The sequence below is a fragment of the Periophthalmus magnuspinnatus genome, unplaced genomic scaffold (genome assembly GCF_009829125.3).
Source record: "Periophthalmus magnuspinnatus isolate fPerMag1 unplaced genomic scaffold, fPerMag1.2.pri scaffold_124_arrow_ctg1, whole genome shotgun sequence".
Classification (NCBI taxonomy): Eukaryota; Metazoa; Chordata; class Actinopteri; order Gobiiformes; family Gobiidae; genus Periophthalmus; species Periophthalmus magnuspinnatus.
Window position 1 is genome coordinate 25,185 of NW_022986703.1, and position 25,638 is coordinate 50,822.

General features: G+C 36.2%; 1 protein-coding gene across 2 annotated transcripts; it reads left to right on the plus strand.

The window, feature by feature from the left end:
- The first annotated feature begins 631 nt into the window (after positions 1-631).
- LOC117393438 (uncharacterized) lies at positions 632-25,090 on the plus strand. 2 transcript variants are annotated; one of them, XM_055232462.1, is made up of 31 exons: positions 6,645-6,789; positions 6,857-6,954; positions 7,023-7,131; positions 7,228-7,319; positions 7,407-7,507; positions 7,589-7,725; positions 7,794-7,868; positions 8,155-8,259; positions 8,339-8,476; positions 8,604-8,642; positions 19,846-20,006; positions 20,127-20,242; positions 20,416-20,486; positions 20,559-20,723; positions 20,784-20,884; positions 20,953-21,061; positions 21,154-21,245; positions 21,333-21,433; positions 21,515-21,651; positions 21,720-21,788; positions 21,886-21,969; positions 22,230-22,334; positions 22,416-22,556; positions 22,681-22,719; positions 22,834-22,994; positions 23,055-23,167; positions 23,250-23,317; positions 23,749-23,856; positions 23,925-24,028; positions 24,634-24,742; positions 24,940-25,090. In XM_055232462.1, exons 1-31 carry the CDS (start codon positions 6,649-6,651, stop codon positions 25,051-25,053), a joined length of 3,303 nt encoding a protein of 1,100 aa, XP_055088437.1. In that variant the 5' UTR covers positions 6,645-6,648; the 3' UTR covers positions 25,054-25,090. The 2 variants fall into 2 exon arrangements, with proteins under 2 accessions (XP_055088436.1, XP_055088437.1); XM_055232461.1 differs by lacking the exons at positions 19,846-20,006; positions 20,127-20,242; positions 20,416-20,486; ... (16 more) ...; positions 24,634-24,742; positions 24,940-25,090 and adding exons at positions 632-670; positions 2,165-2,227; positions 2,307-2,467; ... (14 more) ...; positions 6,485-6,555; positions 8,809-9,384 and having other exon boundaries at positions 6,628-6,789.
- The last annotated feature ends 548 nt before the right edge of the window (positions 25,091-25,638 follow it).

Here is a 25,638-nt window from a genome sequence, read left to right on the forward strand (position 1 = left end):
TGGGGCAATCTATCAGGAGCAATGGGCAATTGCACTTTACTACCTGTGGACTTATTTCCAGATCTTGATAGGCTTAGTCAGGATTACAGGATTACAGAGCTGGAGGATTCTATGAATGTTAATGTTATCATTATGAGGAGAAGACCAAAAACTCTAATAGTGTCACTTCACAATTTTCCGTATTACTCATTAATTCCATACTCTGTGGCAGCAGTCTACACAGCTGCCCTGGGTTAGACTGACAGAAGCGAAGCTTCCAATCTCTGTCATCCACCCCTCCAAACACCACCAATCATTCACATACCACAGTAGCAGTAACCTGAATATCAACTGTTAAAATTGATGATTTCATTTTAAAATGTTGGATATTTTGGGTCTCCTAGCATGTACAGTTTGGAAACCCCTGGCATAAGCAGGCGATCATTTTAACACTTTCATTATGTTCTTCAAATTTGACAGAGAAGTGTTGATACACAAAATTATATTACTATTTTGTAACCTTATTGAGCTTAAACTCTCCCTCAAAGAGTCAGTCTGTGTCAGAACCAGGACGTCGCAGTGACGTTCTGGGTAGTGACGAGAGGTGTGGTGAGATATAAAATACTGGCACCTCTTCCTGATCACCAGGTGAATTTGTTTTGTGCTGCCTCAAAGGACCAATATGAGCCAGGTAATATTATTCAACCATCTTGTATAGTTAACTTGACTATTTTTTACTTAAATGAATGTGTATATTTTTAATTGTATATTTTGGTTACCTATCTGGACTTTCAGGTTTATTTATAAACTTTCTCTTTCATAATTGAATTTGTACAGGATATATTGTGCACAGTTTTAATGTATGTTATACATTATTAAAATAGTGTATGGTATAATATGCAGACCTACAGTATATGATATACGTACAATTTAAATTATTCTAAAATATGAATTTCGCAGTATTGAGTTTACACATTCCATTATTCCATAGGCCACATTTCATTATAATGAAACTTTATTATTATTATTATTATTATTATTATTATTATTATTATTATTATTATTATTATTATTATTATTATATATCCCATGGTTTCTGTAATATTAATAGACAATTATCAAACTTGGTCCAGCCGGTGAACTTCAGTTAAGTCTGAGAGACGAGTTCTGCCTGGCAACAGCGTTATCATAAAATACAATTAATCCACCGAGAGAAGAGGCTTGAACAAAATGTAGAAATATATTCATTAGTTTTGCATGTATACAAAATGTAACAAAAAGGATGCAAATTATAAAAAGTATAGGTGCAAGAATTTGTTTTGTAGAATTATTCATGTATTTTGTCATAACCCGCTAAGCTATGCACTTTATGGGATGCTCCAACACAATTTCGTTGTTCTTTTGTGACAATGACAAATAAAACTGAACTATGACCAAGAATAACCCAACAACAGATACAAATTCAATTTATGTTTCTTTAACAAGTAAATATTAAATTACTTTTAAAGGTATTTAATCTGTCTTAATTAATTAATTAATTAAGACAGGGCAAATATGTTTTGAAGGATCGAATAAATATAGGAAATAAATTAATAAAGCATGTGGGTGAGAATGTGGGAACAGGGCTGGAAGTGGAGCGAACCATGTTGAACTGATGAAATGCCTTTCGTGGTGAAACACATACAGCTCAGATGCCATCAGGCAGACCAGCTATTTGGGTGTGGGTGTCACTCAGTCAGCTGTTTTAACTTGGGGCGTTGGACTGACATATCAATTAGCCTAATTCAAACTGGTAAGGCGAGTTTATTTGCATAGAACAATTTGTCACGAAGAAATTCAAAGTGCTTTGCAAAATAATACAAACAAATCAAAAATCAAAACATTAACATTAAAAGAGAAGAATTAATTTTCTTGAAATGAAAATATTAATGAAATATAAATGTTGCTGTTCAAACAGAATATCATGGAAAAAAAAAACAACAAAAGAGAAATGAAGAGTGCGACCGCCTCCGAGGTCAAGAAGAAAAGAAGGTTTATGTCAAAGGTCACAATAACTTCATAGGCCTTACACAATATGGATACATTACATTAGAAATAGATACAGATGTCTGGCTTTTTAACAATAAAAGTTACATTTCTACTATTATATTATCCTTTTTAATAAAACACAGCTGTGAATTTTCAGTCTGCTGAAGAAGAGTCTTCCACAGCACCATCTGACACTGAATCATCAAAAATGGAACCAAAGGTAGGCCTGTAGCATTCAAGACCAAACATTTAAGGTTTCTGTTGTTGTTAGTTTCAGCTTTCGGTTTGTGCTCCATCAGGTGTTCAATGACCCTATCCATGGTCTAATGGAGTTCCACCCCATTCTGGTCAAAATCATAGACACACCTCAGTTTCAGAGACTTCGATACCTCAAACAGATGGGAGGGGCCTATTTTGTTTACCCAGGAGCATCTCACAACCGATTTGAACACTCACTCGGGTATGTATGAAATTAGGCCACATGTGTTAAAACATGGCTTTTTTGTCAAACAGAGACTGGAACAAGAGCCACAAATTGTTTAATTTAATAATTGTGATATTTACATTTTATAGAGTGGCACATTTAGCAGGAAAGCTTGTGCGACATTTAAAAGAAGAACAGCAGGAACTTGGTATTACTGACAGAGACGTACTTTGCGTGGAAATTGCTGGTCTCTGCCATGACCTGGGTGAGTACTTACCACAGGTAAAAAATAAAATAAAAGAATAAAACAAAATCAAGTGACCATTCTCTTAGTCATGTACCTCTACCAGTGATGTTTTGGAAAATATTTTAAATCATTATTTTAAATCTGTTGATGTTTTTAAGGACATGGGCCATTTTCCCACTTGTTTGATAACATGTTCATACCAAAAACTCAACAAAACAAGGAATGGAAAGTAAGGAACAGATCTGATCAAATAAATGTAATTAAAAATATTTTTGTAATAATCAGTAATATTTCCACGGCAGCATGAGCAAGGGTCAGCTGCCATGTTTGATGAGATTGTAAAATTTCTAAAAACAAAAAGCTTTGACCTGAAGGCTAAGCTGAAGAAGCTGGAAGATGACCAGAGTGAGGACAGAGATGATGATGACCAGAGTGAGGACAGTGATGGTGATGGCCAGACGGAGGACAGTGATGGTGATGACCAGAGTGAGGACAGAGGTGGTAACGACCATTGTAAGAACACAGATGGTAATGACCAGAGAAAGGACAGAGATGATGATGACCAGAGTGGGAACATAGTTAGTATTGACCAGAGTGAGGACAGAGATGATGATGACCAGAGTGAGGACAGTGATGGTGATGGCCAGAGGGAGGACAGTGATGGTGATGGCCAGAGGGAGGACAGTGATGGTGATGGCCAGAGGGAGGACAGTGATGGTGATGGCCAGAGGGAGGACAGTGATGGTGATGGCCAGAGGGAGGACAGTGATGGTGATGGCCAGAGGGAGGACAGTGATGGTGATGGCCAGAGGGAGGACAGTGATGGTGATGGCCAGAGGGAGGACAGTGATGGTGATGGCCAGGCGGAGGACAGTGATGGTGATGGCCAGACGGAGGACAGTGATGGTGATGACCAGAGTGAGGACAGAGGTGGTAACGACCATTGTAAGAACACAGATGGTAATGACCAGAGAAAGGACAGAGATGATGATGACCAGAGTGGGAACATAGTTAGTATTGACCAGAGTGAGGACAGAGATGATGATGACCAGAGGGAGGACAGTGATGGTGATGGCCAGACGGAGGACAGTGATGGTGATGACCAGAGTAAGGACAGTGATGGTGATGGCCAGAGGGAGGACAGTGATGGTGATGGCCAGACGGAGGACAGTGATGGTGATGACCAGAGTAAGGACAGTGATGGTGATGACTTAACCTTTATCAAGGAGATGATTAATGGACCAGATGAAAAGGTAACATGTTACAAGATCTTGATTTTTGTGCCTGCTTCATATTGATAAACTGTTTCAATTCAAATAGGGACATTACAAAGGCCGCCCTTCAGACAAGTCTTTCCTCTACGAGATAGTCGCAAACAAAAGGACTGGCATTGATGTGGACAAGTTTGACTATTTTGCCAGGTTTGATTTATTTCAGAGCACTTCAGATTTTTGTCCTTTATTATTTACATTTGATTCTACCTGGACAGAGATTGCCATCACCTTGGAATAAAGAATAGCTTTGACCACAATCGCTACATTAAATTTGCCAGAGTCCTTAAGGTGGGCCATCGATGGCAGATCTGCACAAGAGACGAGGTTTGAGATGTTATCTTAACACAGATGATTATAATTCATCTTCTGAATACGTTGAACATGGTGTAATATCTGTGAGTGTTTCTTTACCGTCTTAAGGAAGTCCCCAATATTTATGAAATGTTTCATACAAGGAGTTCTCTCCACCGAAAGGCCTACCAGCACAAAACCAATACGGCTGTTGAGCTGATGTAAGTAGATTATGCATACATTTTTATATGTGTTGTAACATAATTTTGTACATAAATGACAAAAATATAAACCTCAGGATCAGAGATGCCTTACTTAAAGCAGAGCCAGTGTTAAAGATGTCTGAAGCTATAAAAGACATAGCAGATAAAAACATGAAGAAGTACACCCAGCTCACAGGTTAGTCTTGTGTTTTACCTCTGCCATAATATTTTCACTAAACTATTGTCATATTGTGTGTATATATTATTTGTGTTTCAGACTCTATCTTTGAAAAAATACTTTATTCCACTGGAGATGAACTGAAGGAGGCACGAAAAATACTACAAAACATTCTCTCTCGAAAGCTGTACAGATTTCTAGGAGAGATTAAACGGACAGATAAGCTTCGTAAAGAGGTGTGCTTTTATGTACAACCACTCCAAAGTAATACACTAAGCTCTATTATCTGACTTATCTGTTTTAGAATGAAGAAAAATGGAAATCTGACCTGGCAGTAATGAGTACTTATAAAGAGGAAAATCCACTGACAGAAAATGACTTTGAAATCTCTGTAAGTAAACAAAACATTTTAAATGTCTTATTACTATATATATATATATATATATATATATATATATATATATATATATATATATATATATATATATATATATATATATATATATATATATATATATATATATATATATATATATATATATATATATATATATATATATATGTGGGGGGGAGTGTGTGTATATATATATATATATATATATATATATATATATATATATATATATATATATATATATATATATACACACAACATATATAAATGTACTTGTTTATCAGATCATTGACTACGACTTTGGTCAAAAAGATAAAAATCCCATGGATAACCTGTATGTCTATAACAAGTTTGACAATGAGAAGGCATTCAAGATCCCCAGTGAGCAGGTCAGCAAAGAAGATGTTTCGTTATTTCATTTTTGCACTTTAATTGTGCTCATTTTTGGATAAATAATTTTTGTTAGGTTTCTCAGTTTCTTCTGCCAAAAAATTTTTCTGAGGAATGGATCAGAGTCTACTGCACGAGCTTGGACAAAAACACTCTGAAAGTCGCTGAAAAGAGCTTTTTCGAGTGGTGCACAAAGAATAATTTACCACCTCCGGTAACATTGTATCAGTTTCTGCTTTACTTCTCAAAACACAGTTCAACTAACTTACAAACTATTGTGATAATAATATGCATATTTTTAAAACATCTTTCTATTTTATACACCCTAAATGATCAAAGAGTCTACCTCAGCTGCTGATAGCTGATCCACAACCAAAGGTATTTCACACACAGCTGACACACACCAAAATGTTTACAGCTAGATTGATGTTCTTCATATCTATTTCAATCATTATGAGTGACAGCAAAGTGCATGATTTTGTGCTCCATTAGGTGTTCAATGACCCTATCCATGGTCAAATGGAGTTTGACCCCATTCTGGTCAAAATCATCGACACACCTCAGTTTCAGAGACTTCGATTCATCAAACAGCTGGGAGGGGCCTATTTTGTTTACCCAGGAGCATGTCACACCCGATTTGAACACTCACTTGGGTATGTACGAAGTGGGACATTAAAATTAGGCCACATGTGTTAAAACATGGCTTTTTTGTCAAACAGAGACTGGAACAAGAGCCACAAATTGTGTAATTTAAGATTTGTGATATTTACATTTTATAGAGTGGCACATTTAGCAGGAAAGCTTGTGCGACGTTTAAAAGAAGAACAGCAGGAACTTGGTATTACTGACAGAGACGTACTTTGTGTGGAAATTGCTGGTCTCTGCCATGACCTGGGTGAGTACTTACCACAGGTTAAAAAAAAAAAAAAAAAAAACACATTAAAAAAACACATTAAAAAAACAATAGAGCAAGCATTATCTTACTCATGTACCTCTACCACAGTAGTTATGTGATGCAATCAATGTTTCAGAAAATATTTTTAAATAATTATTTTAAATCTGATCATGTTTTTAAGGACATGGGCCATTTTCCCGCTTGTTTGATAACATGTTCATACCAAAAATTCTACAAAACAAGGAATGGAAAGTAAGGAACAGATCTGATCAAATAAATGTAATTAAAAATTGTAAGTAATAATCAGTAATATTTCCACGGCAGCTTGAGAAAGGGTCAACTGCCATGTTTGATGCCATTGTGGAACATCTAAAAGAAAAAGAAAACCCATTTGACCTGGAGACTGAGTTGAAGAAGCTGAGTGAGGACAGTGATGGTGATGACTTAACCTTTATCAAGGAGATGATTAATGGACCAGATGAAAAGGTAACATGTTACAAGATCTGGATTTTTGTGCCTGCTTCAGACTGACAAACTGTTTGACTTCAAATAGGGACATTACAAAGGCCGCCCAGACAAGCATTTCTTCTACGAGATAGTCGCAAACGAAACGACTGGCATTGATGTGGACAAGTTTGACTATTTTGCCAGGTTTGATTTATTTCAGAGCACTTCAGATTTATGTCCTTTATTACTTACATTTGATTCTACCTGGACAGAGATTGCCATCACCTTGGAATAAAGAATAGCTTTGACCACAATCGCTACATTAAGTTTGCCAGAGTCCTTAAGGTGGACGGTCAATGGCAGATCTGCACAAGAAAAAAGGTTTGAGATGTGATCTTAACACAGATGATTATAATTCATCTTCTGAATTTGTTGAACATGATCTAATATCTGTGAGTGTTTCTTTACCATCTTAAGGAAGTCTCCAATATTTATGAAATGTTTCATACAAGGAGTTCTCTCCACCGAAAGGCCTACCAGCACAAAACCAATAAGGCCATTGAGCTGATGTAAGTAGCTTATATAAAAGTTTATGCAAGTTTCTGTGTGTGTTATAACATTATTGAGCACATAAATGACAAAAATATAAACCTCAGGATCAGAGATGCCTTACTTAAAGCAGATCCAGTGTTAAAGATGTCTGAAGCTATAAAAGACATAGCAGATAAAACCATGGAGGAGTACACCCAGCTCACAGGTTAGTCTTGTGTTTTACCTCTGCCATAATATTTTCACTTACCTATTGTCATATTGTGTGTATATATTATTTGTGTTTCAGACTCTATCTTTGAAAAAATACTTTATTCCACTGGAGAAAAACTGAAGGAGGCACGAGAAATACTACAAAACATTCTCTCTCGAAAACTGTACAGATTTCTAGGAGAGACTAAACTGACAGATAAGCTTCGTGAAGAGGTGTGTTTTTATATACAACCACCCCAAAGTGATACACTAAGCTCTATTATCTGACTTATCTGTTTTAGAAGGAAGAAAAATGGAAATCTGACCTGGCAGAAATGTCTGAAAAGCCACTGAAAAAAGATGACTTTGAAATCTCTGTAAGTAAACAAAGCATTTAAATGTTTTTTTTATTATGAAAAAATAAATAAATACTGTATAATTATTAAAAAACAACATATATATATATATATATATATATATATATATATATATATATATATATATATATATATATATATATATATATATATATATATATATATATATATATATATATATATATATATATATATATATATATATATATATATATATATATATATATAAAGAGAGAGAGAGATGTAGATAGATAAATAAATAAAAAAATATATGTATGTTTATCAGGTTGCTACCTTCAACTTTGGTCAAAAAGATAAAAATCCCATGGATAACCTGTATATCTATTACAAGTCTAACAATGAGAAGGCATTCAAGATCCCCAGTGAACAGGTCAGAAAAGAAGATGTTTCGTTATTTCATTTTTGCACTTTAATTGTGCTCATTTTTTGATAAAATTATTTTTTGTCAGGTTTCTCAGTTTCTTCTGCCAAATAAGTTTTCTGAGGAATGGATCAGAGTCTACTGCACGAGCTTGGACGAAAACACTCTGAAAGTCGCTAAAAAGAGCTTTTACGAGTGGTGCACAAAGAATAATTTACCACCTCCGGTAACATTGTATCAGTTTCTGCTTTACTTCTCAAAACACAGTTCAACTAACTTACAAACTATTGTGATAATAATATGCATATTTTTTAAACATCTTTCTTTTTTTATTACACCCTAAATGATCAAAGACTCTACCTCAGCTGCCGACAGCTGATCCACAACCAAAGGTATTTCACACACAGCTGACACACACCAAAATGTTTACAGCTAGATTCATGTTATTCATATCTATTGCCATCACTGCACAACAAAGTGCATTATAATGTAGTGATACTACCTGAACTTGTCCCAAAAACTATGATTTCTCCTGTCACTAATAATTAATTTCATCAGTGAGGTGACATCCTGCCCCACTAACAAGCTGGACATCTGGAGATCATCAACACAGGGAAACCCACATTCCCAAGTTTACAACCCCTACAAATGGATTAAAATAAACAGAATCTTTTGCTCCTACCTTTACGACCCTCAGAACTGAATTATCCCAAGGAACAAGATTGTGACATTGATTAACTTTTCTAAAATCATCAACACTCAGAGCAGAACCCCAGCTTCAAAGGACCATAAGGCCACAGGGGTCAGGGTCAAAAACTTTGATTTCATTCATAAAGATGCTATTTTTGACATTAACTTCTGATTTCATGTATCATATGTAAATCTGTGATTTAAATGTGACAATCATGTACAGCCATTCACATTGGGAAACTGCACTGTGGAAATGTCTCATATATGTCTCTTATTATGTTTTACTCATGTAAATGCCTCATATATATCTCTTATTATGTTTTACTGATGATGGAAACATTGATTCATGTCCTATTATATTGTTGTAATATGACTACAGTTGTTACATTATGAAGGGTATGTCAAGTAATAAAGCTTTTAAGTTGCATTACAAATACATATATCAAAAATATGGAATGCATATTGATTGAATAAAGTTTCTTAGGGCCATCACATATACATATATATCTTTTGATACTGAAATCATATAAGTTTTGAATATTATTATGTAATCACCATTTTTATACTGAATTTATATATTCTTTGAATGTTGTATCTTTTTGGAGGTTGTCTAACAAGCACCATACTAAAAGTTGAACCCCATCTAAACTAGGTCAAAGGTAAAACGTGAATTATGGGAGACAGTTGGCCCCTTGCAGAAACTCCTTTAACCGAGTTAAGGCAACATTGTAGGAGGTGAATCATGTTGTTTGACAGTTACCAATGTTGGTACTGGAGTTCGAGCATTTTGTAATAACACTGAAACTATGTTAAAGGTAACATTGTGTGAGATGAATGGAGGGAAACTGTTGGGGTTGTGTAGACGCTCCTTTACAGGGACAGGGCGGTCGGATGAGACTCAAGGCGGAAAAATAGACTGGTGCAGCCTGGAGAGATGAGCGAGGCCGGAGGGAGGAACCTGGGCGACAACCTACTCAACATAATATTTGCATATTCATGTTTCATGTTACATTTTTATGTTACGGGGCCAGGGAAAAGCAGACAGACCGCCTGCTGCACACACGAGGGATAGATCATATGACCCGGGTCCTGTATTAGATTGTAACTGTCAGGGGAATAAAACTTTTGAGATTTGAACTAATCGAATCCAGTCATCATTTTGATAGAACACGCCTAACAATTAGTTAGATTCAAAGTTAGTAAAGTAATATTTTATTTTAAACTGGGGTTCAACTTAAAGTTAGGCTACTCTATGTAAGACACACCTACAAATCTGCAAAGAGAAGACCTCTCAAGACCACTAAGATAAGTCAGTGACATGCAAACTCACTGGCTAGCTTTTATCGCGACCCTCCCAGGATGCCCGGGTGCTCTGACAATATGCACCCCTCCCCTTGGTCCAGTCCTCACCTCTGACCCCAACAGAGTGAGCCAAGGGAGACCAACTAAAGACTGCATGAGGAGATAAGGAGTCTAAAGGTTGACGGGGGTACTGAGGAAGAGAGAGACGAGACGAGTGAGTAAGTCTTGCTTTTAAAAAACGGTATGACTGGGGGTCATGCGCGTAGAGAAACCCTAACTATCCTAGGCTCCAATTAGGTACTAAAACCTACTAATACTAATAGTAGTAGTAGTACTAAGAGGGACGGATGCGGAGTCCCGTTACCGAGGTAAATAGTGACATTTTTACTGGCTGGTACAAAACCGTGGGAAGTAAATAAAAAAGCAAGGGTGTGTGAGAGAGAGACGTGTGAGTGGAGATTCTGAACCACTAGGTGACAAATCTCATACCAAAAATGTTGGGGAAATACGGTGTATTTCTGTGGATGCAGAGGCAAGATCTCTCCACCTGCTGAGGCTAAAGTGAGAGATACCACACTAATCACTCGTACCAACCTGTTGTTGTATTCCAGAGACCTCCCTAGGAGTTAAAATCTGGACTAAATTTGAGGAAATAAAAATGGGAAATAAAACTACAAAATTGACACCAAAAGATAGACTGAAGGTAAAAGACTGGAAAGCCGTGCACGCAAAATATCCTGAAAAATGTACAGTTAGATTTGTGGGTAACAAAATATAAATTTGAAGGCGAGTTAAATCTTCTAAAATAATGGAGCTCCAAATAAAATACAGGAAAAATGCAAAAATAAAGAATATGATATGTGTAAACAAGGCTACTATCATTTGGAAAGATGGTTGGAATTGGCACAAGCCAGAGAAAAAGGCCAAACAGAGGCAAAGCGTAAGCAACAAATTATGCATAATACAAAGGAGGAAGATGATTTCACCACTGTAATAGCGGCTCAGCCAGAAACACCAGTACAGCAGGCTCAAGCCGAGATAGAGGGAGCAGTAGCGGGAGGGGAGCAGCAAGTGCCCCCGCCCCCGTATCACCCGTATCAAGAGGCAAAAGAGCTATTACACCAGATGAGAACTACACAAACTAGAAGTGAGGCAAAAGGTAAAGGTGAAAAATTGAATTTAGTAAAACCATGGGAGCTGACCCTGTGGTCATTTCTACTTATGAACAGCCTAATGAAGCATCCAAGCAGGAACAAACTTTCATTATTCCTACTGCCCCCATGATAAGTAGTACAGAGGAACAGGTCACAAACTGACTGGGCAGGTAGGCAGGCAGAGCTCCTAACCTTAGCCAAAACCGAATCCAATCTACTGGTAACAATAAATAACATAAAGAAAAATTTGACTAATAATGGTCAAGAATGTTGGATGTTTTTGCTGAGAGCTCATGTATCAGGGATAGATCCTATTTGCAATTAATTATATGTGAAATGTTACAAACCTCTGAACCGGTTCTGAGTCCCAGGCTGCAAGGTAGCGGAATAAAAATTAAAGCAACAGTAACCTTTACTAAAGAACAAGTGTTCAATATGGCAAACTGGTGTATCTGATTTTGGAAACAATTGGCTAACAATGATAGAACAGGCATCAAAGTACGTTAATAAAGACTGTGTTGCTTGTATGGGACCCAGACCGCTTTTGAGAATGGTACCAACACCTCCTGAGTTAACAGTGCAATGTGTGGAGGATATCTTAACTAAAACAGTACCAGAGGCAGAGTGCGCAAAGTGGGATGCAGTGTACCCACTAACTAAACCTGAAAAAACAGAAACCAATATTTGAGGCCAAATTGCCAAAAGGAAATTACACCTGTATTCAACGCTCAAATTCGGTAACGAATGTTTTAGGTAATATTGATGGAAATCAATGTGAAAGAAATCTGACTGAAAGCAGAATGCGCAGTGACATCTACTGGTACTGTGGAGGGAAAATACTTAGAGCAAATATGCCAAATGAATTTACTGGAGTATGCGCTCTAGTTAATCTGATAATACCTATAGAAGTAATGTCAATAGAACAAGAACAATTAACAGCATTGATTGAACAACAATCTACTGAAAACCATGCGACTGGAGTGCCCAGAGGGGTCCTGATGAATATAAATTAGCTAATTCACATTGCCACAGGATTTGAAAATATTCCTTAATAGCAGCTATAATTCCAATCACTCCCAATAAAAACGTAGACAGAATCAACTACATCCACTACAATGTACAAAATTGGGAAACTACACACAGGAGGGGTTTGAAGCAGTGCACGAGCAATTAAGCGCCACCTCACTTATGGCTTTCCAAAACCACATAGCTGTTGATATGCTCCTGGCAGAATGAGGAGGAGTTTGTTCTGTCATTGGGGCCAGCTGTTGCGTTGTCATCCCTAACAATACCGCTGCAGATGGAAGCCTGACTAGGGCTATAGGCAGCCTGCGTCGCGATGAATAGACTCTTAAAGGAGCAGTCAGGGGTGAACACTTCTTCTGGGAAGACTGGTTAAGCGTATTTGGGCGCTATAAAGCACTGGTCTCATCGGTCCTAGTATCAATCGCTGTGTTTGTAGCCATTTTAACCTTGTGTGGATGTTGTTGTATCCCCTGTCTCCGCTCTTTGATCAATAGGTTAATAACCACTGCCATCTCACCCGCACCTGAGGACAAAGGGGTGCAGATGTACCTATTGGAAGGCAGTGAAGATGAGGACCCTGAAGGAGTACTAATTAATTAAGAAATTACCATGGTGATGGTGTGTGATGTCACAGTTCGATAAACAGGAGGGAATGATGGATTCAAAATATATATTCAAGTTATATTATGTTATCTCACTGTTCATTTTAAAGGTACTGTAGGTACTGTAATGTTCACTCTTTATTATAATCATTATATTCAACTATGCAAACTATGTAATCTGCACTAATGTTTGTTCTTGAGTCTTGCAGAAAAATGTCTTTTAAAGTGCAGGATCCCACGGGAAGAAGGTCACTGTGAAACCCTAAAACAGAAACATCATGGGAGGATGTTTTGTGCGAAGGGGAAGAGTGACCTTCTGGAAATGCAAAAAACAGAATATATTTCTCTGTGAATTTCGTCATATGTTTTTACACTGCTTGCTAAGTATATGCCCCCCATCCCTTCAGAGTGTGTATGTGTTTGTAACTAGGGTTTTCTAACTTTAATAAAAGGAGGAGGAAAAACGGTGGGCCTTCAGAAATAGGGTGTGAGGTGAAACTGTGATGTTGTAACTGAAGGTTTTGCCTCCCCGCTTTTTCTCCTCAATATTGAGACAAATAATCTCTCTTGTCTTCTCTTCTCTTTTTGAACTGTAATATAGGTTAAAAGGTGTGAACCTATCACTATCAATTATAAACATTGAATGCCATATGCCCATAATCAGTATGTTTTGCATGTCCATACCATTTCATTTTAGTGTGATGCACTGAAGATTATTAAGATAAATGCATACCTGGAGGAACACTCCAAAAAGAAATAGAAAATAGAAAACAGCTGCCTCAGTCTGAACCTAAAGCTAAATTAAAGAATAAATATAAAAGTTGAAAAGAAACCAAACAAATGAATGAAATTACAAATATTACAATAATGAAATGTTGTTCATGTTCATACTATTGAATTTTACTGTGATGCACTTAAGATTTATGCATCCCTGGCTCTCAGTGAGTGAGGGCAAAATCTGAAAACCCAAATTAGCCTCCTCAGTTTGACCCTAAAAATCATTCAAGTTAAATTTAGTAAGCAATTCTTAAATAAATTAAGCAAAATGAAAGATTAAAGATGTGTATGACTTGAAATAAAGCCACACAGTAATTCAATGGCATTAACAATATGTACTGTATTTATTTTAACAGATTCTTTTTCCAGACCAAGTTTAGTTTGTTTTTATACCTGACAGTTTCGACTGCTCACTGAGGTCTTCCTCAGAGTGGTCACGTGATGTAGCTGTAGTGTCCAGTCAGCTGATTTAAACAGGTTTTGGCGCTGTCTTCTGACTGGTGGAGGCAGAACGACAGCGCCATCTGCAGTCCGACTTCTTCAGGACAATATCCCTTGTCTGTGAGAGTAAAAAAGCCCCCTTGTCCCGGTTTAAAGTCCAGTGGGCACGTTTCTGTATTTCAGTTGCCTCAAGTTCAATCTAGAAAACAAATTCTATATATTTTCTTGATGGAAAAGGGACATAAAATTCCAGAGATAGAGACCACCACTAAAATCAGTATATGAAATGACACATAAAGTATCAGTAGCTAAACCTTATTCAAGATACTTTACAGCAATTAATTCAATTAAATGCAATCTGAAGATTTTGTAAGGCTGAAAACTAATTTTATTTTACTTTATAATTGGCAATGTAACAACCACAAAACTATAGCTCTATCTAATAATTATCTATTTTTGAATTGATGTTATAATAATACTAATGTAATTTGTCAATTTGATTTGCAGGCAGTAATACAACTGTGTGTTAGTCCTTATCCTGTTTGTTTTGTCCTGAGTGGTTGAGAGTTTGATCTCTTTATATGCCTTACTTTTATTGAAGACACAAATGTTAACTATTGTACTTTCAGTGGTCCACTATGTTCTTCAAACTGGACAGATCAATAGATATCATTGATACACAAAATTATCTGTGTTAGTAAAGTGGCAAAGAACAACAACACATCTACAGAAAATAGAGATAAATATAAAAGCATAAAGCAGAAGGCATAGGTCAACATTGTTTTGGTTTTCTGTGCAAAGGTGTGGTTTCCTGAAAGCTGTTTGGTGTGAGCACAAAAATCATGACCTGTACTAAACTTGGAAAAGTGATAAATAAGGCCATGAAGGTGATTGGCAGGAAAGAGTTCCCTTCTCTGCAGGATATTTTTCAAAACTCTGTGCTCGGTCAGGCCAGACGGATTGTGGGGAACCCCTCTCACCTGTTGTATGGGGAATATGAAATTCTTCCATCGGGCAGGCGCTATCGGGGGCCTAACTTTAACAGTAACAGATACAAATTCTCATTTGTGCCCACTTCTGTTACACTACTGAACAAATCTGCACAACAAAGGCGCACTTAGTCACTTTATTTTCAGTGGTGCAATAACTGCCTGTGCAAAAACTGTGCAATTATGGGCTGGTGCAATAATTATTTGCGAAGTGGGGCTTGTGCAATAACTTGGACACTTTATGGTTGTGCAGTGCACAAATGGATAATGGACATTAATAATGGCACATGTATCTTGAGACTGTTGCCTGACTGTACTGTATGTGTGAGTGTAACTGTGTTTTTAAGCTGCGGGCAGTGAGCCCAAGACAAATTTCCCTTTTGGGACAATAAACTTTATCTTATCTTACTACCTGTGGACTCATCTCCAGATCTTGATAGGCTTGGTCAGGATTACAGGATTACAGAACTGGAGGATTCTGTGAATGATAAGTTTATCATTATGAGGAGAAGACCAAAATCCCTGCTAATGTCACTTCACAATTCTATGCAATACTCATTTTATTTTATTTATCTTTATTTATACAGGGGGACCCAATGAGAGCACTTGGGCTCTCTTTTTCATGGGTGCCCTGTTTAAAATACAACACAACCGAAAAAACTATCAAAACAAATAAGTCCATAAAAAACATCAATAACAAGTGCAGGTGTGTGTATAAAAGTTTGTTATCAGATTATTATTATTATGATTAATAATAATAATTATTATTATTAATTATTTTTATTATTATTATTATTATTATTATTATTATTATTATTATTACAACGTGTCCAGTTTTGCTTTTCCTTGGAGCATATTCCATTTTTGTGAAGCAAAACAGCTAAAAGCCCTCTTTCCCATCTCAGTTCTGGTGAGGCTCGTCCTTAGCTTTATGCAGTCATGTGATCTGGTGTAAAATGTTCCGGTATCAATAATTAACAAGCAGGTGAGGTATTCTGGCAGTTTTTGAAGTAATCCCTTATAGATAAACTTAATGCAGTGCTGTTCTCTTCTAACAGACAGTGATGGCCAACCTACTTTTTCATAGAGCGTACAGTGATGAGTTTCAAATCCATCACCTGTAACAAAGCGAAGGGCGGAGTGAAATAGTGGATCCAATGGTTTCAAAGCAGAGGCTGAAGTCTGCACATACACCACATCCCCATAATCCAGTACGGACAGGAAGGTTGCTTGTACTATTTCTTTTCTGTAACTCATTGGGATACAATATTTGTTTCTGTAATAAAATGATAATTTAGATTTTGAGCTATTACATAATTCTGAGATATGTTTTTTAAAGGACAAGTTTTCATCAAGCCAAAACCCAAAATATTTATAAGTGTTGACTCTTTCAATGGATGTACCATTTAGCGTGTAAAGGTTTGTAGCTTGCATGTTACTGAAATGTTTTTTAGAAAAAATCATATACTTAGTTTTACTTGCATTCAAAAACAGCTTAAGATTTATGAGGGAGTTTTGGATTTCTTTAAAATCTTGCTGCAGTTTTAAAAGTGCCTGATCAGCAGAAGGAGCAGTTGCATACAAAACAGCATCATCTGCATATAAATGTATGTGGCTTTCTTTTAAATTGTGACCAATAGAATTAATAAAAATAGTAAAAAGTAGGGGGCCCAAAATTGAGCCTTGGGGCACTCCTTTATTTAAAGTTAAAAATTCTGATTTAAAACCATCGGCTACTACTGCCTGGGTTCTGTTTGAAAGATAATTTTGGAACCAGTTACATGTAGCATTGTCAAATCCAATCTGCTTCAGATGGTTCAGGAGGACTCCATGATCCACTGAATCGAAAGCTTTAGTTAAATCAATAAACAGAGCCACACAATCTTGTTTATCATGAAGGGCTGAGAAAATGTCATTTAAAACTTTTGTGGTTGCTGTGACAGTACTATGCCCTTTTCTGAAACCCGACTGATAAGACTTCAAAATGGAGAAATTATTTAAATAACCTGTAACTTGATTTGAAACTAACTTTTCTAAAACTTTTGCAAGACAAGGTAATTTAGATATTGGCCGGAAATTATTTACATTTTTAGTTGTCCCACCTTTATGTAAAGGCAAAACATGTGCTGTTTTCCATAATTCCGGTATAATTGCCATTTGAATTGACAAATAAAAAATATGTAAAAGAGGTTCAATTAAATATGGGGCAGCTAATAAAAGAAGTTTTGGATCGAGATCGTCAGCTCCCGTGGACTTCTTTGGGTCTATGGAGCGGAGAGCATTTAAGACCTCCATGTAACTGAAAGGTCTTAAAGAAAAAATGTGGTTATCTGTCTGAGGTTCAGATTCAACATAATCAAGATCAGAAGGACCATCATTGTTCAACATCACATGCAGAGATAAAATGTCTATTGAAAGCATCACATATTTCCTCTTTAGAATTTATAATATCGGAATCTAATAAAATATCAGTTGGTAAGGTATAATTGTTAGGTTCAGAGAGGGATCTGATTGTCCTCCAGAACTTAGTTGGATTTCCGTGGCTCTCTATCAATGCAGACATGAAGTAGGATGTTTTTGCCTTTCTAATTGCTGATAGACATTTATTTCTCTTCTGACGAAAACTTGCCCAATCCAACTCAGACCTAGTTGTGTGAGCAGTTTTCCAGGCAGCATTTCTTTCTCTAATTAATTGTGCAGTTTCTGAATTGAACCAGGGATTATTACAATTTTTCATTCTAATTTTTCTTTTAGGCACATGCCGGTTGACAATTTCATTAAATGTATTAATAAAAAAGTTCAAGGCCATATCAGGGTCAAGGAATGCTGATGTTAACCCGATCTCACTGTAATATAGGTCAGAGATGAAGGCCTGCTCATTGAAATGTTTATATGATGACAGAGAAATGTTGATACACAACATTATAGTACTATTTTGTAACCTTATTGAGCTTAAACTCTTCCTCAAAGAGTAAGTCTGTGTCAGAACCAGGACGTCGCAGTGACGTTCTGGGCAGTGACGACAGGTGTGGTGAGATATAAAATACTGGCACCTCTTCCTGATCACCAGGTGAATTTGTTTTGTGCTGCCTCAAAGGACCAATAGAAGCCAGGTAATATTATTCAACCACCTTGTATAGTTAACTTGACTATGTTTTACTTAAATACATGTATATATTTTTAATTGTATATTTTGGTTACCTATCTGGATTTTTAGGTTTATTTATAAGCTTTCTCTTTCATAATTTAATTTGTACAGAGTGTATTCTGCACAATTTTAATGTGTGTTTAAAATAGTATGCGCTATAATATGTAGGCCTACAGCGTATGATATACACAAAATTTAAATTGTTCTAAAATATGAATTTCCCAATACTGCGTTTACACATTCCATTACTGCATAAGCCACATTTCATTATAATGAAACATTATTATATATCCAATGATTTCTGTAATATTAATAAACATTTATCAAACTTGGTCCAGCCGGTGAATTTCACTTAAGTCTGAGAGACAAGTTCTGCACGGCAACAGCGTAGAGCTGTTGTTATCATAAATACAAATAATCCACCAAGAGAAGAGGCTTGAAAAAAATGTACAAATGTATTCATTATTTTTGCATTTATATAATATGTAACAAATATGATGCAAGTGATAAAAAAAAGTATAGATGCAAGAATTTGTTTTGTAGAATTATTCATGGATTTTGTCATAACTCTCTAAGCTATGACCAAAAATACATCAAACAACAGATGCAAATTCAATATATGTTTCTTTAACAAGTAAATAATAAATTACTTTTAAAGGTGTTTGATGAGGTGCCTGGGTGACAGGGCGAATATGTTTTGAAGGATCGAGTAAATATAGGAAATAAATTAATAAATCATGTGGGTGAGAATGTGGGAACAGGGCTGGAAGTGGAGCGAACCATGTTGAACTGATGAAATGCCTTTTGTGGTGAAACACATACAGCTCAGATGCCATCAGGCAGACCAGCTATTTGGGTGTGGGTGTCACTCAGTCAGCTGTTTTAACTTGGGGCGTTGGACTGACATATTAATTAGCCTAATTCAAACTGGTAAGGCGAGTTTATTTGCATAGAACAATTCGTCACAAAGAAATTCAAAGTGCTTTGCAAAATAATACAAACAAATCAAAAATCAAAACATTAACATTAAAAGAGAAGAATTAATTGTCTTGAAATGAAAATATTAATGAAATATAAATGTTGCTGTTCAAGAATATCATGGAAAAAAAAAAACAACAAAATAGAAATGAAGACTGCGACCGCCTCCGAGGTCAAGAAGAAAAGAAGGTTTATGTCAAAGGTCACAATAACTTCATAGGCCTTACACAATACGGATACATTACATTAGAAATAGATAAGATGTCTGACTTTTCTACCAATAAAAGTTACATTTCTACTCTTATTATATTATTTTTTTTAATAAAACACAGCTGTGAATTTTCAGTCTACTGAAGGAGAGTCTTCCACAACACCATCTCACACTGAATCATCAAAAATGGAACCAAAGGTAGGCCTGTAGCATTCAAGACCAAACATTTAAGGTTTCTGTTGTTGTTAGTTTCCGCTTTCGGTTTGTGCTCCATCAGGTGTTCAATGACCCTATCCATGGTCAAATGGAGTTCCACCCCATTCTGGTCAAAATCATCGACACACCTCAGTTTCAGAGACTTCGATACCTCAAACAGCTGGGAGGGGCCTATTTCGTTTACCCAGGAGCATCTCACAACCGATTTGAACACTCACTCGGGTATGTACGAAGTGGGACATTGAAAATAGGCCACATGTGTTAAAACATGGCTTTTTTGTCAAACAGAGACTGGAAAAACCAATTGTGTAATTTAAGATTTGTGATATTTACATTTTATAGAGTGGCACATTTAGCAGGAAAACTTGTGCGACATTTAAAAGAAAAACAGCAGGGACTTGGTATTACTGACAGAGACGTACTTTGTGTGGAAATTGCTGGTCTCTGCCATGACCTGGGTGAGTACTTACCACAGGTAAAAAAAAAAACAACAAAAAACAACAAAAAACAATAAAGTAAGCATTCTCTTACTCACATACCTCTACCACAGATAGTGATGTGTGCAATCAATAATTTATGTTTCAGAAAATATTTTAAATAAATATTTTAAATCTGTTAATGTTTTTTTAAGGACATGGGCCATTTTCCCACTTGTTTGATAACATGTTCATACCAAAAACTCAACAAAACAAGGAATGGAAAGTAAGGAACAGATCTGATCAAATAAATGTAATTAAAAATTGTAAGTAATAATCAGTAATATTTCCACGGCAGCATGAGAAAGGGTCAGCTGCCATGTTTGATGCCATTGTGGAACATCTAAAAAAAAAAAAAGAAAACCCATTTGACCTGGAGACTGAGTTGAAGAAGCTGAGTGAGGACAGTGATGGTGATGACCTATCCTTTATCAAGGAGATGATTAATGGACCAGATAAAGAGGTAACAAGATCTGGATTTTTGTGCCTGCGTCATATTGATAAACTGTTTCAATTCAAATAGGGACATTACAAAGGCCGCCCTTCAAACAAGTCTTTCCTCTACGAGATAGTCGCAAACAAAAGGACTGGCCTTGATGTGGACAAGTTTGACTATTTTGCCAGGTTTGGTCTATATCAAAACACTTCAGATTTATGTCCTTTATTATTTACATTTGATTCTGTCTGGACAGAGATTGCCATCACCTTGGAATAAAGAATAGCTTTGACCACAATCGCTACATTAAGTTTGCCAGAGTCCTTGAGGTGGACGGTCAATGGCAGATCTGCACAAGAGACAAGGTTTGAGATGTTATCTTAACACAGATGATTATAATTCATCTTCTGAATATGTTGAACATGGTCTAATACTTGTGTTTCTTTGCCGTTTTAAGGAAGTCCCTAATATTTATGAAATGTTTCATACAAGGAGTTCTCTCCACCGAAAGGCCTACCAGCACAAAACCAATAAGGCTGTTGAGCTGATGTAAGTAGTTTATACATAAGTTTATGCAAGTTTTTATATGTGTTGTAACATGATTGAGCACATAAATGACAAAAATATAAACCTCAGGATCAGAGATGCCTTACTTAAAGCAGAGCCAGTGTTAAAGATGTCTAAAGCTATAAAAGACATAGCAGATAAAACCATGGAGGAGTACACCCAGCTCACAGGTTAGTCTTGTGTTTTACCTCTGTCCTAATATTTTCACTTACCTATTGTCATATTGTGTGTGTATATTATCTGTGTTTCAGACTCTATCTTTGAAAAAATACTTTATTCCACTGGAGATGAACTGAAGGAGGCACGAGAAATACTACAAAACATTCTCTCTCGAAAGCTGTACAGATTTCTAGGAGAGACTAAACTGACAGATGGGTTTGCCAAAGAGGTGTGTTTTTATATACAACCACCCCAAAGTGACACACTAAGCTCTATTATCTGACTTATCTGTTTTAGAAGGAAGAAAAACAGATATCTGAAATGGCACCATGCGAAACACAGGACAACCAAAGCCCTCTGACAAAAGTAAATACTGCATTATTTTGTTTGTAATCAGTGCAATGTAATACACCAAGCTTATTATCAGACTTTTTGTTCATGTTTTGGCTCCATGGAAAAAAAGGAAGAAAAATGGAAATCTGACCTGGCAGTAGTGACCACTTATAAAGAGCAAAAGCCACTGACAAAAGATGACTTTGAAATCACTGTAAGTAAACAAAATGCTTTAAATGTTTGTATTTTATATATATATATATATATATATATATATATATATATATATATATATATATATATATATATATATATATATATATATATATATATATATTATATATATATATATATATATATATATATATATATATATATATATATATATATATAAATGTGTGTGTGTGGGGGGGGGTGTTTTATATAAAAAATATATACTGCATATCTAAATATTTATATAAAATTGTTTATCAGATCATTAGCTTTGACTTTGGTCAAAAAGATAAAAATCCCATGGATAACCTGTATGTCTATAACAAGTTTGACAATGAGAAGGCATTCAAGATTCCCAGTGAACAGGTCAGCAAAGAAGATGTTTAACCTTTTTTTTTTTTTTGCACCGTAATTGTGCTCATTTTTAGATAAAAATTTTTTTGTCAGGTTTCTCAGTTTCTTCTGCCAAATAAGTTTTCTGAGAAATGGATCAGAGTCTACTGCACGAGCTTGGACAAAACCACTCAGAGAGTCGCTCAAAAGAGCTTTTACGAGTGGTGCCGCAGGAAGAACTTACACTTTTCTCCGGTAACACTGTTTCAGCTTCTGCTTTTCTTTTCAAATCACAGTTCAACTTACTTACAAACTATTCTTATAATAATATGCATATTCTTTAAACATCTTTCTTTTTAAACGGCCTAAATGATCAAAGAGTCTACCTCAGACGCCGACAGCCAATCCACAACCAAAGGTATTTCACACACAGCTGACACACACCAAAATGTTTACAGAGAGATTAATGTTCTTCATATCTATTTCCATCATTGTGATTGACAACAAAGTGCATTATATTGTGCTCCATTAGGTGTTCAATGACCCTATTCATGGACATATGGAGTTCCACCCCATTCTGGTCAAAATAATAGACACACCTCAGTTTCAGAGACTTCGTTTCATCAAACAGATGGGAGGGGCCTATTTTGTTTACCCAGGAGCATCCCACAACCAATTTGAACACTCACTTGGGTACGTATAATAAAAATTCTTCGTACTGGGACAAATTTTGATGTTATACATTTTTTTCAGTGTGGCACACTTAGCTGGGCAGTTTTTGAAATCTTTACAAAAGAAACTACCACAATCTATTGATGACCAGGACATACTTTGCGTGCAAATTGCGAGTCTTTGCTACGACCTTGGTGAGAAAGCCAGATCTATTACTCTGTTCAGTGCTTAAACAATGATGATGCATTTAGCTGGCAATTTCATCTATATTTGCAGGACATGGGCCTTTTTCTGATGTGTTTGATAGAATCGTTCAAAATGTATGGCCAAAACTTAAATGGGAGGTAAGTCAGAAATAGTAACTTTGGTGTGTCCCAGATCAAAATTTATATTTATCCATTTCACATATTAATATACAGCAATACAAAATGCATTTACTGTAAAAGCAACAAATCTAAATCAAAGTTAAGTGCTTACAATCACACTGTCCCTGATCCCAGTCCCTGATGCCACTCTCCATGTTTAAACGCAAACAGATCAATTCTCCTTAGAGCCTTAAAGTAACAAACCTGAGTGTAAAAATTATATATTTACATATTTAAATGTCATACATGGTCTTAATGGCTAAGGCTTAACAATCAATGATGATGGTTGAATACACAATGTCTAAATACACTCAATATAAACACTATAATGTAGGATGTCAAAAGCTTCTCATCCAACAAAGAAAGAACTGTAAATATATACTATTTTTTGAAAAACAATTCTGCTACAGAGGAAAACAGTGTCTGCTGAACTTTTCAAAGAAATTGGAAAAAGCTTGTCTTTGGAGGAGCTGTCATATGATAACAGGCTTTTCATTGAAGAAATTATCCAAGAAAAGGTGATGTGGAATAACTGAGCCATGGTATTCATTCTGTAAACCACATACTGATGATGTGTTGCCTCCAGGAGACACCAAAAGGCCGCCCAAAGGAGAAGCACTTCCTCTATGATGTAGTGAGCAACAAAAGAAATGCCGGTGTCGGTGTGAAGCTCTTTGACTCAGTGGCCAGGTGAGGTTTGTCACAGGATCCTGCTCTGTGATGGTTTTCTGAACCAAACTTTTCAGTACAACATCAAGAGCTAATGTTGCAGATACAGCAATAAAACATGTTTTATTTGCCTTCAAAATCACAATAAAAACAGACAACCACAAACAAAACTTAAAGGTTTCCTATTTTCAACACCACTCTTTATCACAATATACACAGTGACTGGCAACCTCTAAAACCTACATCCATCTATAAAGAGATTTAAATGTAACAACATAGCTTCCTGAGGAGTTTCAAAATTTGTTGTTCCTTAGAATCTAAAAAGTTATAAATAAAAAAGTGTAATCAGGTTCATGAAAACATAGTGTATATAATCCCATAATGATCTTTTTTTTACTATTTATATTTTGTTTATTGGACAATAAAAAAAATACTGAAACCTTTTATGTACCATGTCTTATGTGAAATACCTGGCCAAAAAAGCACCAAAATGAGAAAAATAAAGGTCTGTGTATGAAATTGTATCCCAGAGCTGCATCCCAAAGCTGTGCTTTGTTTTTGTTTTACATTTTATGTCAGCTGTATAGTAATAAATAACATTTTAATATTTACATGAATGTGTGCAGGGATTGCTATTACCTGGGCCTACAGACTAATTTTGACCATCAGAGATTCATCAAGTTTGCCAAAGTGCTCCAAGTTGAAGGCAAGAATCAAATCTGCATCAGAGACAAGGTGAGGAAACTCCAACAGTGTTTCTCAGTATAATAGAGGACACCGATTATGTTGACTCTGCATAGTCCAGTTTTCCTCCTGTCTAAAAATCAAATCAATACAAATCATATTTATTTACTTCTTGTATTATTAAAACCATATAGAAGTCAATAATGCAGCTACCATCATCTCATTATTTTATTTTTCCTGCACAACAGTTGATGAGTACCATGTATGACTTGTTTCACACCATTGCCGCTCTTGAGACCAAAGCCTACAAACACAACGTGACCATGAAGATTGAGCTAATGCAAGTATTCACCTTTGTTTAGTGTTTTAGCATTAACTTACCGCTGTTTATCAACTATTTCTACAGTTTGGTGTTTATTATAGTGGTAAGTATGTTTTTACTAAAAGGACTTTTATAGCAAACCTTCTCCTCAGTCACAGTGTTTCACACATTCACCTGTCTTGAGGTGAATGTGTGAAAACATGGTTTCTGATCCTAATGTCTATGCAGCACTGCTCAACATCTTCAATTATGTAAAGATGTAGTGTTTTACCCGTGGGCCCAAAAAAGAATGCTAACTAGAATGCTCCTAATGCCTCCAGTGGGATTATGATCAGGGCTGGGATACAGTTAATTGTGTTCGGCCCTCCTCCTCGCCCGGCTCTCCTCCTCCTCGCCTGGTCTTCCTCCTCTTCGCCTGGCCCTCCTCCGCCCCCCTCCGTCCTCCTCGCCTGGCCGATTTTTCTTGTTTTGTCTGATTTTTCCTGTTGTTTTGTTTTTGTGTGTAGGCAGCACGGTGGCTGAGTGGCAACACTCATGCCTCACAGCAAGAAGGTTTGGTCCGATCCCCGGGTCGCCCAGGCCTTTCTGTGTGGAGTTTTGCATGTTTCTCCCCGTGTCTGGATGG